Source organism: Periplaneta americana, chromosome 9, assembly GCF_040183065.1.
Source record: "Periplaneta americana isolate PAMFEO1 chromosome 9, P.americana_PAMFEO1_priV1, whole genome shotgun sequence".
Lineage (NCBI taxonomy): Eukaryota > Metazoa > Arthropoda > Insecta > Blattodea > Blattidae > Periplaneta > Periplaneta americana.
This window is the reverse complement of record NC_091125.1, coordinates 61977231-61996459: the sequence shown is the minus strand read 5'-3', so window position 1 is coordinate 61996459 and position 19229 is coordinate 61977231. Positions and strand designations below refer to the sequence as shown.

Sequence of the window (19229 nt, the reverse complement as noted above, 5' to 3'; positions counted from 1 at the left end):
AATTAAATAAATAACAACTTCACTATGTTAATATTTATATTGTGACTAGTTTCGATGTAATTTCCACCATCCTCTGAATTTTAGTGAATTCCCGCGCTACCGTGTGGGGAGCCACTCACTAAAATACAGAGGATGATGGAAAGTACATCGAAACTAGGTAATCAGGTAAAATAACACCACAATCTAAACTTTAGCACAGTGAAGTTGTTATTTATTTAATGGAAATAAGTTAATAGTTTCATCAGCTATATGTAAGTGCTATAAGAGCGCAAAAGTGTTAGTCACATCGTCTGTGTCGACATAGATCAGCCCTGGGCATAAAGGCGAAGAGAAAAGAAAATGAGATAACCCCCGCCCGTGTCCTTTTCGCTTTACCGCTTTAGAAACAAACACAGGGAAAATACTGTGCATCAGTGGTGGAATTTAGGCGACCAACAAGAACCGAAAGCTATGATGCATGCCTTATACAATCCGTCACTCAGCAATGCTTGCCTTCCTGGCTACTCGTATCTGTCCGATACATAACTGTCTCTGCCGAGGAATGTGGAGTAGTAGTCAAGGGGTAATCTGCAGTACCTCAACGCACATGCCTGGCATAAATCATTAACATCTCTTCTGTCTCTAGATAGGAATTGAATGTTAATTTTAGGAATCTGTTTTTACGCATTCATTAATTGTTGTGCACACCTATTTTGATAGAGTGTATGTCTTCCACTATGTTTTGTGATCAACGATAGGCGGCGAACTTTGGTCAAAGAAAATTCAATAAATTGGTGGTCATGTTTTGTAAACACTAAGGACGATCTTAAAATTATAATCTTGGGACTTTTAGCTCTTATGAATAATTGTTATTCAGATTCAATTCTTTTCTGCCACATATAAGTATTGTTTTTGAAGTTATATGTGTTCCAAAATTATGTTTATTTATTTCACCGATTATACAACTTTTAAGCACTTTTATTAATTAAAATTTGTTATAGAAACAACTTTCCTGTGTTACTGTGAAACTAAGTTGGTAATTTACCTTAGTTGACTATTTTCTGCTTCACTTTTAACCATCTTCAGAACTAGTGAGGTCCTTGTTTGTTTCCAATTTGTATAACTTGTCTCGTCTTGATTATATATCTGAATTACACACTTTAAAAACTTTTATCACTTAAAATTTATTATAGAAACAACTTTCCTGTGTTAATATACAACTAAGTTGGTAATTTACCTTCGTTGACTAATTTCGGCTTGATTTTTTAGCTATCTTCAGAACTAGTGACGTCCTTGTTTGTTTCCGGTTTGTATAACTTGTCTTCACTGCACACTTTTAAAACTTTTAACCACTTAAAATTTTTATAGAAACAACCTTCCTGTGGTAATGTGCAACTAGATAAGTTAATTTACCTTCGTTGGCTAGTTTCGGCTTCACTTTTGGTCATTTTAAAACTAATGAGGTCCGTGAATAATTTTTATATTTAATACATATTTTGTAACTTTCTTTGGGGACACGAGTGATGTTATTTCATTTGACACGATATCGATAAAAAAAAGTAAGAAGGGGATTATGAGACTCGATTTCCATTAATTTATCATTATTCTGTGTAATTTTCACCTAGAGCAAACTTTTTTCCTTCATTGGTGGGTGCTTGACTGCGTCATTCATTTAGAAGTCACGTGTCTAAGCAGTATTTATTTTTTCCGCCTTTGTGGCTTTGTCCTCAGTGCGACATGGGAGGCGAAGGGTATCGAAAGAGCTAAGTTTATACTTCAGAAACCAATAGTAGACTATATTTCATGTAACTTACATACTTGCCGGATAAATCGACTGGTAAGTGTTGAAAGTAGAAATTATTTTCCCCTTATTTTAAAACAGACGGACATACGAGTATTAGATATAGATACACGGCATGTCAAATACTTCTTTTTCATAAACAGTAATGTATAAATCTGAATTTCAGTAAAAGTTTTGAAATAGATTATATTATGATCGCAGCGTTCTCATGTATTTTGTATAAAAATTGTGCATTTTAGACATTCGGAAATTTTCTACGGCATTATTTTCCTAGGAAGAAATTATTTCTCGTTTGCGATAAAATGGAAAGCTCTTGAGCAGAAGATTTTGCCAAATATCCGACTGCTTCATTGACGTGATTTATTCATTTTTGAATCACTAGTTACCTGTTCAGAAGAACAACTGCTACGATATTGTCTGGTCTAAGGAACGCCACGTTGCCGATACCGCTGTCAGCAGTAGAATTCATGGCGATGCGCACGGATCCGGGAAGAACGAATTTTGACGAGTGGGCCATGATATAGTATATGGGCTGTTTGTAGAACTCATTCGCTGTGGCATTCACTACTATGAATGCGTCCAGGTAGTTCTGCAGGTAGGATGGTCCGCCGGTAGTGTCGAGGCAGATGTTCCAGTCCAGCCATCCTACTACCCAGTTGTTGAAAACCTGTATGCAAAATTAATTACCACTAAAACTCCTTCAATGGATTTAGCTATGTACTGCTACCATACCGTCCAATTGTAAATTGCAAAAAAGAATATCACTGTTATGTCCTAACGGATCGGGATGACTTTCATCTGGATTCCTTGCCTGAAAGGTATAGTTTGCAATGAGGGAGATTATTTTATTTATGAGAAGGCTGGCGGAAATGTTCCTATTGAAACAGGAGTGTAACACTTCCGGTAGTGGCCTGTGTTTCGCAATCAAGAAGTATGCGGATACAGAGCGTCCTGAAACGTGAATACCGTGACGAAGTCTATGACAGAGCAAAAGGATATTTTTTTTTTATCTGGAGAAGAATTCGATAACTCGTTGGCACTAGAATTATAGTCGATTCATTTGTGAGAAAAATCCCTTGCAGTTACGGATGAATTTTCAGACCCGGAGATGAGGCTAATTTACAATTTCAGAGGCGCGGAGCTTAGTTTTCTTTATGAGGTCCCTTCTTTTCATGATAAAGAGGTCTATCTTATTTCATTTAAATCCTATCGCCTATCTCCTTTCACCATGTATTTATTTCACAGAAGTTTTTATTAATTCTCTATTTTGAAGAAAGTAATTAAAAATTAAGTGGTCCATAAGGTATCAGTGATTATGTGTGGTCACAATACAGATCAGAGCTGATTACATTGGTTGTAGTACCAGTACCTACTATCCCTTTTTTCCTCTAGTTCAGCAATTTAAGAGTTTCATAGGAATGTTCATTTTTTCCTAAATTATGGCTTAAGCTTGTACAAAAAAAAAAAAATACCTTGGGTCTCCACAAGTTAGTAGCTTTGGCGGATTGTCTCGGTATGTCAAAATCTCCATTAATCTGAGTTAAAACATTCTTAACTTTTTTAAACTGGAGGTCTCTGTGTATAAAGGAGTTACTGCTAGCAACATATACACGAACATACTTGCTCAGTGATCAGCGTTGTTTTTCCTTTTGTTGAATTTCAATAGCTTTCCGTTTTCTTTTAATGACTCCTAACTCAAATTTGCTTGAGGATTCCATTTTTAATCATGGACATTCCCATAAAACACTTTAACACTACCGCTACACACCGATAATGGTACTATAAGAATAAAAATTAGATAAGCTGCAAGAAACAAAAGCACTAGGCATTGGTTTATAACACTCAATACAATAAGAATTAACAATGTTGTTAACTTTGGCTACTGAATTCATTATTAATTAGGCCTATTTAAATAGGCCTACTGTTACAATTTGAATAAATTGTTCATGGTAGACAACTTTTACAAGTTGAACACATTAAACTGTGCAATCAACTTATGACTGTAAACTTAAAACAATAAAGTGATTTTTTTATGTTTTCTAACATAATAACTCATTACATAATTACTTATTTCCTTAGTTCTGATTTTCAGTTGGCAGAATTGTTGCCTATTTCATTTTGCATAATTCATTTTAAAGGGAGTGGGTAGTGATGCCTGTGAGATTAAACAATTTCAGTACAAAAGTTTAGTTCAATATTTCTAGGTTTTTAGTGTTCAGACTGGAATAAAAATTTCCATACTTATGGGATCAATCATTCTGAATTCAGTGGTATAAAAGACAATTAGTTTCGTATCCAAGTGCAGAAGAAAGGCCCTAACTGATAACCTGTTTTCCCACTTTGCTAAATGTACCATAATCTTCAGGTGCACATTACTTGGTAAAATCTTCACTTTTAAATCTGTATTTTTTAAAGTTGTCTAGTAATGTACAGTATATTGTAAATTCTAAAGCAGATTTAGTTAAATATTTTACTCATAGTGAAACATAAAAGATATTGAACTTTGTTTAACTTTTTTTTTCAATCTTTTTCAATGCATATATTTTTTTCTCGTGTTATGTGTATAATATTCGTAAACCCGTAGGTCTACTATGTAGGACACAGGCTGCAGAAAATACTATAAAATTTCATGTAAATTGATTCAGTAGTTTCAGAGAAAATTGCTCTCAAGTTTGAAAAATGTCAACTTATGGAAAGCTGCATTAAAAAAAAGGATATATGAATTACATGCACCGCCAAATTTAAAGAGACTTTTTAAAGGGCTTATTATCTACATAAATTCCCCACAATATTTATATTGTTTTAAAGAGAAAGTTTTGTACTTTTCTTTAAACACAAAATAAAAATTCGGATTTTTGACCCCTAATCACTACATGGTTCCCTTAAAGAAGCTTGCTCCTGGATTTTGAGGTCCCCAGAATCATGAGGCCCTGAGCAGAAGCACCATAGGCTCTTGCCTAAATCAGGCCCTGCCGGAGATGTCATTTTGGCTTGATTTTCGAAGGCCAGACCCGGTAGACTTGCTTTGGCTCATTGTGCACCTTATAATAACCAATGATTGTCCAAGTCTGACAGCTGGTCTGAGTGTTATTTGTGAATACGATGCTAACAAATGAGCTATTCTGCTTTATTCTTGACACAGTCAGATTAGTACCTGATAAACCTATATCAACATCGGAAAACCATAATATTCCCAACACTTTAAGCAGCCTATGTTTAATTATTACAGATGATAATGAAATGACTGGAAGATGGAAAGTGTTGGTGAAGTTTAGCGAGAGTAACATCTGCGATGTCTGCTTTGTCCACCAAAAGTTCAATTACGAATGGCCGGAAATTTAACTCGGGCTGGCTGAATAGAATACCAGAACGGCAGAGCTTGAGCAGTTGCATAAGGATAGTACATAGTAATAAAACCAGTTTCGTATACGGGTCTCGCCAACAGAGTCCGTCGACTACTGCCGGGAACAGTTTTGTATGCCGGCAGGCTTTGCGTTTGGCGTTCCACTTCACTGGTCAACAGTCATTTTGCGCCAGACATAAAACTAACAAATTCTTACAAATTTTGACCTCCTGAATTCAGAAATAATAAGCAAGATGTTCCATTAATTCGGGTTTTCGAGAGGCACAAAGTGATTCATTTTTTTGGATTTCATTAAAAAAATCACTGTATTTCGTGTGTAACTAATTTGTTATGACCCGTCATGTGAAAACAATATTAATGTAAGTAGGCCATCGTGTTAGAAGGACTTGTAGAAACGGAAATTATTTTATTGTCCTTTTACCAGTCTATTTGGAGGGGGTGAAACAGGTTCGCGGTATGAATTCTCTGAGTTTACCTGATTTTACTTGAGGTGTATACTTGTTTCACTGTGAGCTTTAATGGCATTATTGTAGTTAATATTTTGCAATAGACTACCCTGTCAAAACCACTTCTAGAAGCGGAAATTGTTTTGTTGCCCTTTTCGGTTTCATTTGGAGGGGGAGAAACAGGTTCGTCGTATGAAATCGCTTCAGTTTACTAGGAGATTTCCATGGTGTTAGTATTCTGTGTAAGACGTGTATTTCTTTAAAGTGTGCTTTAATGATAATATTCAAAGTACGAATGGTTTATATGTGCGGATTTGAAGGTTGTAGCATTGCTTTTTGGAATGAAATTAGGCTACAAAACATGTTGCTGCTTTCTGTGCGAATGGGACAGTCGCGCTCGAGACGAGCATTATATAATAAAAGTAATAAAAGCATGGCCAACACGACAATCACTAGCGACAGGGAAGAAAAATATTGTACATCACCCCCTTGTACCTCAAAGTAAAGTAATTTTACCTCCTTTACACATTAAGTTGGGTTAATGAAGAATTTTGTTAAATGGATGAATCACGAAACTGAAGCATTTAAACATATTCAGGAAAAATGTTCTGCTATTAATGATTAATAAATAAAATGGGGAGTTTTCAATGGACCACAAATTGGAAAAATAATGAAGGACAATCACTTCGAATCTTTGTTGGAAGGAGAAGAGAGAGCCGCCTGGATTGCATTCAAGGAGGTTGTGTTAAATTTTCTGGGTAACCGCAGAAGTGACAACTATTTAGAACTGGTGCAAAATTTACTGTTGACTTATGACGATATGGGTTGTAATATGTCCCTGAAAATTCACTTCCTTCACGCCGATCTTGACTTTTTCCCCTAGAATTGTGGCGATTTCAGTGATGAGCATGGTGAACGCTTTCATCAAGAAATTTCAACTATGGTACAAAGGTACCAAGGACAGTGGAGTACCAATATGCCAGCAGACTATTGTTAGACTTTAGCTCGTGATGTACCTAATGCTCAGTATAAAAGAAAAGTCAGAAAAAGAAAGCTGTAATCTTCTGAACAGTGAGTATTTAACCTTATTGTCATTACATAAGGCAGTATTTTAAATAGATATAAATTCGAAAATTTCTCAAAAATCGTAACCAACAACTGCTTTGTATTGTCATATTCGTATTCAGGAGGTTCAAATTATATAGAAAACATGCATCACATACCCAGCGCAAAAAAAAAGTTAAAATTTGTTACGCAGTGTTTGTTATCGGTGCAGTCATAAACGTTTTATAGAGCAGTAGTAATCTATCCCTTTGCATCCAGCATTACAAAAGCTCTTATGCCAGTCTGTGCGGTATCTTATGTTGAAATGAAACGCTGAATACATTTTGTGAACTAAAATTTGTAAATTTGAGAGCTACTTCATATTTCGAGAAAGATTTTTATTCTCCTATTTTGTTGACACAAGAATCACTGCATTCAATTGAATTTGAGTTAGTGGAATACTGACGGTGTTAATTACCAATGTATGTTTTTCATATAATGGCTTTCATTTCTTCCTTTACCTCCGCCTTTTCTACCGATTTTCAAGCTAAAATAGTGTAGGAGGAGATATATCTCTGGACCAGTACTGGATTTTCTTATATTACGGATTCCCTCACCAAGTGATCAAGACGATGCGGAGCCACCGCGAAGACGTCACGGGACAAGTACAAGACAAAGGAAACTGCTCACTACCGTGGAATTGAGGTAAATCTCCATCAACGTCGAGAATCAAACCACGGACTATTTGGTTACAAAGTGCGCGCGTAATCCACAGAGTCACAGCGGCGGACTCATAATGTTGCACATAAAATAAAAATTAATAGAATTTTAGAGTCAATTTGTAACATATTATAGGTTTAAAGGATCTTGCTTTTTGGGATCATAGTACTAGTAGGCCTAGTTACTAGCCTATTATTTATTCAGCTCTACTCCTTTAATATTGGGCCAAAATTATAGTTTCTATATATAATGTAGTTTGAGAATCTGATTTACACGTTGCCAATTATGAAGTGATTAACATTTGATTAGCTGTTTGTCGATCAGTTGATTAATACAACTTCCGGATATGTCTGTTAAAACTTGTCTTGACTGTGATAGATTTGCAGTGTGAGGAACTATTTATCTCAAGTCTGGACGTCTATAAAGCAGCAGTCATTACTCCAGATGATAGGATGGTAGGTGAGGATGATTGCCAGTAGAAGTGAATTGCGAAGTGGAGGAGAAATGGCTAGTGAAGATTGCCTTTAGTTCATACCTTCAGGAACAGGCTTGTTGTATGACATGGGTCTCCTAACATTCTTTATCTTTCGAAGGAAGTTATATCAGGCATCATCTTCTCTAAAAATTCATCGTCCTTGGCTGATTATGAACCCGCGAACTTGAAATGTCATGAAAAATATGGCAGGCCTAGTCACTCGACGACTGACGGCGACATGTAACTTATACAATATAAATAGTAAGACAATACAAAATAGTATTCTTACAGATTTTTTTCAATTATAAGCCCTTTTCTCTGCGATTGTTTTATAAAAAAATATATATTTCTTTTCCTTCCTTTCTCCTCTTTTGTTCTCTTGATCACCAGATGAATTTATTATCATACCTTTTTTATTGTGGATTTTATTTCATTTTCGTATTTCTTTTCTTTCATTATTATTTTATTACATTCCATTTTGTTACATTTTTCCTTAAGTTTTCCATATTAACTATTTGTACTAAATGAGTTGCTTTTATTGTATTCCAATGTATTTTACTTTCTTTTTTCCTATTATGGTATTATTTTCATGTTGTTTAGTATCGATTTTATTATGCTATTATTATTATTATTATTATTATTATTATTATTATTATTATTATTATTATTATTATTTTGTAATATGTTAATATTCTGTTCTTTAACTTTTTGTTATATTTTCACTGCCTGTATACTTTGTGACCTGGTAGAGTGTAAGAGAAGGCAATAAATTATTATTATTATTATTATTATTATTATTATTATATATATTCAAGTCAGCTTCACAGGGAGTTATACCTGGAAGCCAGATTTGCATAATATACGTCACTGTTCGTAACAGAAAACCACAATTCAAGTCCACAGAGTTTGCGTGCAGGGTTCTGACGTCTTATCAGCTCACTTGAGGTATGTGGATATAAAGGAAAAAATTGAGCCGGTGTCTGTTACAGTTCCTGAGTAGCTCAATCGGTAGAGCGTTGGTGCGCTCAGCCAAATATTCCGGGTTCGATACCCGATCCCGGAACAACTTTTCCCTTGAAATTATTCAAGTCAGCTTCATAGGTAGTTATACCTGAAAGCCGCATTTGCGCTTTAGTATATTTGTTTAAATATTACCTGCGAGATAACATCAACATTTCAAATGAGCATAAATCGATTATCGGGTGAGAGTGGCAGGAAACCGAGTTACGCTTGTGACTATCAAATTCCGTGATACACAGCTACAAGCAAAACAAAGACGGCGTATTCATTAACATAAACGGTTCAGCTGTTCCTAAGCTAATAAGTCATATGTGGATATGTGCTTCTTCTTTGTAATTGTACCATATGTGTTTCTAATTTTAAATATGGTTTCTTTAACGACTCTCGCAACTGCAGAGGTTATATCAGCGCCGCCGGTGTGCCGGAATTTTGTCCCGCAGTTCTTTTACATGCCAGTAAATCTACTGACATGAGCCTTTCGCATTTAAACACACTTAAATGCCATAGAGCACAGAAGCCAGCGCTATACCAACTGCGCTATCGAGAGCGACTGTTTCTAATTGTTTCACGTAATATTCAAATAGTGAAATTAAATAACACTAGCGTCACTGCGATAAGAGACAATAAAAGATGGACAACTTCTACATCCGAAATTCAGTTAGCTTCCGTTGTTTCCTATTATCAAATCGTTTTATATTCTTAAAAAAATACACGATAATTCGACGACCTAGTTCAAAAGACAAACAACTCAAAATTTAAAGTAGGCTAGTGAGAAACCTGAATTTTAAAACTTCATGTTGCTGTGAAAAATCCAATTAACACACTCTAATTTGAAACTTTCAGTATATATAAAACATGGCTAACAGAATTTTGAGTAACTGCAACGATCCTTTGATTTTTATAGCAACATATAGCTATAAAATGCAGATTTTTCAAAACTTTAAATTTTGAGTAGTTTCACTTTTAAACTGGGTCTTCGAATTGTGGTACAGAATTTTATGAGATTGATTTTACATATATCTTGTTTTGTCAGTTTTATTAATCAATTATGCACTACCATTATTTTGAGATTAAATTAAGGATCACTAATATATAATTTCCTTAGATAATAGCTAGCACATTGCATTGCGAATAGTAAAGTCGAAATCGACAAGAGATCCCTCACAGTGACGGTCGACAGAAATAAGCCAGTATCTCGAATGCAGAGATTCTTTTCGAATTGCAAGGATGAACATGAAATATTTTATTTTTGTCTATTCCTGTTCCTTGCATTACGCCGACGCAAGAGAGCGAAAGGTTCATTATTGAGTTCCTCCTTACTTTTCTCAACCCCCCATCCGCCCTTACATTTCGTATCCTAGAAAATAATGTATCTGTGTTACGAGCATGTTACGCTAAATAGTATACTTACGTCGATCATGTCCTTTCCCAGGGTATTGGCTCTTGCCCAGTCTCCAAACAGAACAGCATTTTCGTCTGGTTGGGCAACTGTAATGTTACTTCGATTAGTTTGCTAATTAATAAAAATAACACTAGCCTACTTATAAATATATAAAAATATTACATGAAGTATCCTTAAAGAATATTTTTCTGTTTTGTGTTTACTGCGACAAAATCTTGTCGCTACAGATGAATTTGGATATTACTAACGCGAGATAATACTGAACTACATGAAAGTAGGTCTATGTAGTGCGTACACGAATTCGTTGAAGGAAATAGACTATCTTATTCAAATAATGTAATGAAATTAATGGTCATATTAACGAAGGCATTGTTTAGGTTGCTTGGTGCTAATGCCATATAGGTAGCGTACCTACATTTTTTTATTGTTTAGTCAACTGTCCGAAGAGAGAGATGAACCTCACAACTAATACCAACAAGGCACCACTTATGAGACAACTAGGCCAGGAGATAATGGGGTAGGGCGTCTAGTTCCTTACCCCCTCTACCTTCTTAAACCGTACAATTTATAGCTAAATAAAATCATATCTTCTTTAGGGATTAGGTTAGGTTAGATAACGGTGGCTAGAGGCGGGTTAGGGACGACCCTTTGCACGTCGGATATACTGAAGCCTATTGTGCACCCCGAATTTATGGGATGAATGAGGATGAGGTGTACTAGCCCACTGGCCGCATGTGATCCCTCATCCGCTTCGCCCTACGTTCATAACGCCAAGGTGACAGAGCAGCACAGGACCCATTCCAACGGCCCTTCCAAGGTGTCGAAGGGACCCCCCCTCGTAAACGGACGGAGACATGCGTATTGACCTGAATATGTCTATGGAATGAGATGATGAGGAATGATATGAAATCTAAATGCTTTTTCTACACGGGAGGGGAAGGGAAAGAGACCTTGGAAATAAAAATTCCAACCCGGAATTTGTCTAAGTAACTATGAAAAACCACAGTCAAGTTGGTCGATCCGGAAATCAAACCACGGTCCTTCCGCATGAGCCACCTCGCTCGGTACCACTTTTGGGATTATAAAGAATATTGTTCGTACAATGCAGCAAACGAAAGTTTTTCTTCTTTCTTAATAGTGTGCACAGTAAATAATCCACTCATCTCTTATTCTCGAATGGCAGTCCAATGAAGTAAATTAATAAATATTACTATCGTTGAAAAATGACAAAAGAAGTGGAATATATTCTTAAAATGAGAAAGTATATGCTATCTTCGTGACGAATATTTGTTATTAGTGACAGGTATTTCGTGATACATATATGCAGCTTGGTAATGAAATGTTGTAGGATAACTAGTAAAAATTAAAAGGTGGAATATTTAAGATTATAGTTAGGGCTATGCTCGTCAATATAGGTTTGATTATTTAGAGAGTGATTTTTATAGAACCGAACTCAATATCTCGCCTACAGTTTACAAATAAATGACGAAAAATGGTAAAATTCGCAGGAGACTTATTTGGTTTGATGTGAAACACTGCACATCGCATCAGGCGCTGGAAGTGACGGATAGGCTTAGTTAGACGCGTGGTGTTTCATGTTTTTTTTTGCTCCTGCCATCATCACAACATTAAATGTAATGTTTATGATTTCCTTAGTTATGTTAACCTTCAGCTGTTCCAGGGTCATGGAAAACTCTGTCTTTAAGATAGCCCCACAAAAATAAATGAGGGCTAGTAAGATCGGGTGAATGTGGTGGCCACAGACCTGCAGAGGTGATTCGGCTATTAAAATAACTGGATATTGTTTTCATTTACTATTTGGATGTATGGCAGGTTGCTCCATCTTGATGACAATATATTTAAGTTAGTTTCACGTCATGAAGTTGGTCCACAAATTCTGTAGTCGTCTTCTTGTATGCATTAATATGAATCGTATCCCGGAAAAATTGGCCCGATAATAAACAGATAAGGCACACCATTCTCTGACTTGCACTGGGTGTAATAGGGATTCGTGTCTTTCGTGTGAGATTATTGCAGACCAATACCTGGAATTTTGGGAGTTCATATGTCCCGATAGATGGAACCATGCCTCGTGCGTGAATCACGTGATGTCCAACACTCCTGAATTATTCCGAATGAGATCTTGAAACGATCGAATCTTCTTTGCCTTATCAGGTTCCTTCAGCTGTTATACTCACGTGAATTTTATAAGAACGTGGTTTTCATTTTTTGCTGCCCTTAGACATGTCGAATAATTGTATCCTGTTTCCTGGGATAGTCGACATAAATACTATTTAGGTGAATTCGCAGTCTATCACGCACAGCGTCTACAATATCCTCTGGCATCGGTTGCCGATACTTATAACGTTCATCAACAAGGAAACCTGTCCTTCGCAGTTTCAAATAATGTATCGTGGATTTCGATGAGATTTTCCGTCCTCTAAACTGCGTTGGGTTTCAAGAAAACATCCTGTGACCCTGTAAGAACGTACAGTAAGCACACATTCTTTGAATGGAAACACCATCTGTATTGTCTTCAATTTTTCAATTATTGGCGGATGCTATTGTCATCTATTCATAATGTACGTGAAGTGGCATTAGATGCGCTTTGTTTTATTTTGTAACTCATTTATCGGGTTCGGTTCTATAAGAATCACTCAGTGTAATAATATTATTGTATTATGAAACTAGTTCATACTGTGATACTTTATTGCATGAGTAAAAACTTACCCAACTCACTTCGTTCAGTAATTTTTAGAAATGAAAGAAATTTTGTAACATTATGAACGTGTTCCATACGCTATTTTTTGTATGACAGCATTATAAAACAGTTAATAAATAAATAATTTATTAAACTTGTAATGATGGGTAGTTTGAAATTATGATATGTGAAGAATGAGTTGCTATGACAGCAGTACGTATTCCAATATTAATGCACGGAAAATTCTTTAATAATATTAATTCTTTGTATTCCAGCATTATAAACAGTTTTTATTTTTAGCGAAAATCGTGTATAATATATCACCTTATTGTATCAGTGCAGTAAAATATTACCATGCCAACCAAAACGTCATGACGTTTATTATGACGGCATAACTTGTGCTTTGAAGTTTATAGCCGTTATGAAAAGATTTACCTTGCTATAATAATACATCATTGTTGTCATAGCAACCCCTTTATTCATAGAACATATTATCAAAATACCCAGTATTACAAATTTGATGTTATTTCTTTATTAATAATGCTTTCGTACAAAATATAACGTATGAAACACGTTTAAAATGTCATACAGTTGTTGCACTCGTCAAAATTAGGGAACGAGCGAAGCGAATTTCCTAAACATTGCCTCGTGCCATAAAGTATAACATTATAAACTTGTTTCATAGTACATTATTATGTCACAAGTCATGATGCGTGGCTAACGAGAAAGACAGGCTACGGCACGAATAGGAGTCACGTGATTATCATGGTATAACCATGGCCATCTTGACAATCGCCTAATATAAATACATGTTCAAAGTTCTAAAAAACAAAAGAATTGCTATATTAAACTCATATTAAACGTACATTTGTATATAAACTTATTCAATGTTGGCCATGTTAAGACTAAGAATGTGACATCGCGCCGTAGCCTGTCTTTCTCGTTAGCCACGTCATGTCGTCATAACAGGCCAGTACATTTCAGTTAGCATGGAAGTAACTTACGGTACTGGTGCAATACTCGTAGTGATGCATATTGTGGACGATATTGATTAACAATAAAACTGTTTATAATGCTGGTGTACAAAAACTAATATAGAAACAATGCAGGAATGCAAAGACCCTTCAATCTTGTCTCTAGTAGAAATATACTAATCATCCAACTGAAAGAATATTGGTTACAAGAGGTGATTCAATACGTACTGAAAGAAGATTCTGTGTACAGAATGTACTTGTCTGGATAGGCTTCGTGCAGTTCCGTGAGGCGACTTGCAGGTGCAAGATCATCTTGATACCAGTGAACTGATGTTCCTTTTGTAAACTGCGAAGCTGACGCGTTGCTGAGAATCTGTAAAAGATCATTATTTTGAAGTTTATACAGCAAGGTATGGAGTTTGTCTTCGGATTTTTGATAATACTATTGTAATTATGTTTATTATTATTATTATTATTATTATTATTATTATTATTATATTTCATAACTTCTAATAACCTTTGTTCTTTGAGATGATTATAAAATTACCTAAGGTTAGCATAGCTTCCCATATCTTCGAAATTCAGAAATATATGATTTTTTTAAATGTATCTGAATTTTAATGTTCAGCACACATTGATTCTACATGTCGCATTTCATCCATGTGTATTTTTAATTTATTGATGAAAGGGAGAATACTTATTACATAAAACAATAAAGTAATGAATACCATAAATAAAAATTTAAACATATATCAGTAAGACGTCAAAGAACAAATGACTAGCTATGAATAAATAGGCAGATGAATTCCTTCATGTTCCTTAGAGGTTCGGTACCTGCACAGTTTTCTACATTAGTAATAGTTTTATTTTATTATGTATGCGGTATAGGGGTCATATACACCTTAGTTTTGTTATTGCTTAAAGCATGTGCTTCGCATTATTTTACTATTTATCGTTATGAAAGCCAAAGTGTGTTGTTGTATTTTCAAAACTTGAGATTCAAATTGCGTGATAAATAATTTCATAAAAATACACATTCTTTTACAAAGAGAACTCATACTAGGTTATAATTTTATTATTACTTTATACTAGCAGTGACAAAAGATTTCGGTTCTGATTGTCGCAAGCGAAAATTGGTACAGCGATTCGTAACGAACTTCAAGATAATGAGTTTGATTGCAGACGGAGAGAAGGGACTTATTTGTCTGTAATATTTTCAAGAACGTTTCACAACATTTTTTAATAACAAATGAAATTTTTTCTGAGAAAGAAATTAGAGCACTCAAATTCGTATTTATTTTTTCTTATAAATTAACAACCATTTTTTTTCCGTTGACTCAAACGATAAAGCTTAATAAAGTACTTTTTATTTCCGTCTCTCCTTAATCTGACTTACGAAATTCTGAAAGCTCGGTAATTCTGTTTTCTTGCTTAATAAAATATCAGCGCTTCATGGACAGCAATACCTCTGCTTTATTATTATTATTATTATTATTATTATTATTATTATTATTATTATTATTATTATTATTATAGCAGGCAGATTCAATTAAGGAAAACGCCTTTTTCATCTCTCTCTCCCTCTTCCTTGCAAATTAAAGAGACTTATCTTCTTACCACTTCTGCCCACTCGGGAATATTTGGTCTCTGATCTTCACAGTTCATGATGGTTATGTTACCAAAACCATTTTTCTCCAGCGTAGGAGCCAAGTTGCCCACAAGAAAGTTGAGTTCTTCTTGTGGAGAGTATCCGCAGCTGTTGATGCCGAAGTAAATATCATAGCCATTGCCAGGCTCGTTTTGGGTGTTGATTGACCAGAAATTTAAGTCCTCTTCCTGATAGGACAATAAATAACTGAAAAACAAAGTTAACTTTGTATTAATTTATGCTAGCGAGAAGATTGTTATATGTTTTACAAAAATTAATTTAAGTTATAACATGCAAAATACGTTCTAACAATATTAATTCATTCTAATGTCAGCAAAATTATTATAATACGTTCTAACAATTTTTCATATCTGATCTAAATCAGCAAGCCGATTGAGATAATTTTATGTGAGTACATGTTTGTGTTCCTTCATACAAGGTAAGAAAAATGAATATGTTATCTTGTTAAAAATGATTCATAATTCGTACTTTTTGACAGAATCTGTTCGAGATGTACGAACTATTTCTCTGTGTTACAAATTGCTGAACGGTTCATCATTTAGTACACAGATTTAGGGCGACGGAAGTGTTGTAATTAAAAAGAAACAACAACCGTACATGTCGAGTGCTTACCTTGAAACTTGGACGACAATGAATTTCGACTAGAAAATTCTCCTAAATATCTCTTAGGAGGTTTTCTCAATAAACAGGAATTTCCTGTCTTTCGAATTAGAAAGCAACAAAATTATTGAAACTAAAATCCTGTGAAGTAAAAGTAGCGAATAGATTAAGATCATGTGTTTTAGTTTCTAGGTGCAGATTTGGAAGTGGATTTGGACCCGTTTTCATGACTGAAAGAATGACTAATCTGTCAGTTTCTTTCCAGACGAGGCGTGGTAATACATGCGTGGCTGTGTAAATTCTCGAAATAATCGATATTGGAATATAGCAGACCAGACCTCTGTGCTTTTTCGGGACATAAAATTGGTTTGGTGGGCCATTAGTGACGAACAAATTAGGCCTATAGGACCAAATTTTTAGCAGACAATAAATACTGGTCGATACTGTACATTACCCAAGCTACTGACTGAAAGGGAGAGTTAATTTCGGATTCTTTCAACAGAATTCTGCAAGAGCGCATGCACCCAATACGAGTATTTCTTCACGAGCAATTTGTGATGTGTTTGAAGATACGGTAATTACTAGTAAGGACTGACCTCCACGATCACCTAACCTTACACTCTGTGACTATTATCTTTGGGGCACACTGAAGGAGAGAATATACAACACAAACCCGCCCAACCTGAACGAACTGAAAAACAATATCCGACAGAAAACAGCCTCCATATGTCACGGCGTGAATTAAGTGTGTTCGAGAATTTCTTAAACCGGTGTCAGAAACTTATAGAAAAGGAAGGAGGACAATTTCAACACTTTCTTTGGTAAATTGGGCGATTAAAATTGTTTGCCGCAGTGAATAGTCGTAATGGATACAAAAACGCTTTCCGTGCACCCTGCCTTGGCTGATGCTACTAATAGAAATTTTGTTCTACTCTTCATTCACTTGTAAATATACAACACTTTTATTAATCTGCTGTCTAATTGTAACACTGATGTAATCTCTTCCCATTTAGACAGTAGAGACATTTGGGATGACGGGATGTGCTTATTATTTCACATACAAGTTTGTAGCACTCTTACCTTTTGTATTTGCGCCTGATAACTAATTCACAATTCGGGTGAATGAGTTCATATGAGAAAATTACGTTAAGGAACTTACTTTGCAAAACTGTCAGAAGTAGACATACATAATATATGACATGACATGATATGATATGATATGATATGATATGACAGGGATGAGCCGATATTAGCTCCCAATCATGGTAGAAGAGCTCGACCTTGGTCACGAGCGCATAGCGCATCCACTACTTATCGTCGTAACGTAGACAACAGGGATGTACATGCACATGCAGCGAATAAAAGCAGCAATTATTACAATAACTTGCGTTACTAATTTTCTGGCTATATAATAGGGCTAATTATTCATTTATTTAATATACGAGTACATGTACATATATAAACAAAGGTAAAGGGTTTTAAGAATAAAAAGAGAAATAGGAAAAGTTAATTTTTTGTAAACCATTTTCTTGTTAAAAGAAATTATTTATTATGTAAATACTTCACTTCATTGGTTAGGAGAAACTAATAGGGTCTACCTGCTCGACGTGTGTGATCTCTTAAGTACTTTTGAGTATTCGTTGAAAAAATAATAATGACAATATTGATTGAAATAGAGTATATTGATTGTGAAAATGTAGTCCTTACTCTCCAGTCGTGATTATGTAATGAGGTTTCTTAGAGTGATTGTGAGATGCACGTAACACGAAAAAACAAATTGATTAAATTAAGATATTGAGAGCCATCGTAATTTTTATGGTCAATCATTTAAGGGGATATGTATGATTTTTAAAACTTCCACAATTTTCGGCCAAAATTTGTGAAATTTAAACTATATAAGCAGATCTATAATAATATCATCTGTACAAAATTTGGTGCAATTAGATCTAATAGTTTTGAAATTATATTTTAAGTATATTGACGTTACTAAAAAAGCTCCTTGCATCAAAGTTTTCAACATGTTTAGTTCATATTTGCTCAAAATCTTGAAAATAGTTATTGGAATAAAAGTGAATTAGCTTTTTGAGCTTGGTAATAGTATAAGTTAAAGTGCAATCAAAGATAAAATATTATTTCTAAATTAAAGAAACACGTAGTCTAATAAAAGTAAATATCCAGAAACAAGCAACAAATAAAACATTAACAATACATTTAAAATAAAGAAATAAAAGGAATCTATATACAGTCTACTGACCCAAAAGTAAATTAATTTACCTTCAATGTTAATTCCGAAATCAATTTATTTCTCTCTTCTCCTGAAAAATGCCTATATATTTTTTTTTCATGTTGCGTCTCATAATGCCGTTTTATGTTGCTTTTTTTTTTTTTTGCAAATTATATTTTTTTACACAACAAACACTGGACTTCATCACCATGTTCGAAGCATAAATATTGTATCTTCCACTCTTCCTTGAAAGCTTTAAGCGCTTCCGTTCCGTCATGATGCGCTGTGTTCTAAGATGTGTACATCCTTTAGCAATGTTTACAGGTAAAAGAGCTGCGCGCGCGCGCAGCGGGCATAAAAGAACTCTCGCTCGAAATTATTAGTCACCATCGCAAGACTGTGATGTGATATGATATGATATGATATGATATGATATGATATGATACGATATGATATGATATGATATGATATGATATGATATGATATGATATGATATGATATGATATGATATATTATCCTTCTCCTCGAATTGATGCATAGTTATATTAAATATTTCATTTTCTTTTGCAAAATAATAAAAACAAATGCAATTGTAATGCGTGGTTATATTAAACGTTTTGTTTCTTTTCGTAAAGGGACATAAACCAAGTGTACCTGCAGGTGCTCCAGTCTTTGTGTTTCTGAGTGTGACTGTATGGATATGTATATATATATATATATATATATATATATATATATATATGGAACACGAGCAGATTTATCTAGAGAAAATCAAAACTCGAGTGGGATTTAATTGACTATTACACGATT

General features: G+C 34.7%; 1 protein-coding gene across 1 annotated transcript in view; it reads right to left on the bottom strand.

The window, feature by feature from the left end:
• Nucleotides 1–19229, bottom strand: part of LOC138705585 (uncharacterized) — a 95167-nt gene that overhangs the window by 60651 nt on the left and 15287 nt on the right. The window contains exons 7-10 of the mRNA XM_069834188.1: nucleotides 15544–15781; nucleotides 14155–14299; nucleotides 10261–10337; nucleotides 2167–2447 (exon numbers count right to left, since the gene is read on the bottom strand). Coding sequence (XP_069690289.1) covers nucleotides 2167–2447; nucleotides 10261–10337; nucleotides 14155–14299; nucleotides 15544–15781 — 741 coding nt within the window. The remainder of the gene's footprint in view (nucleotides 1–2166; nucleotides 2448–10260; nucleotides 10338–14154; nucleotides 14300–15543; nucleotides 15782–19229) is intronic.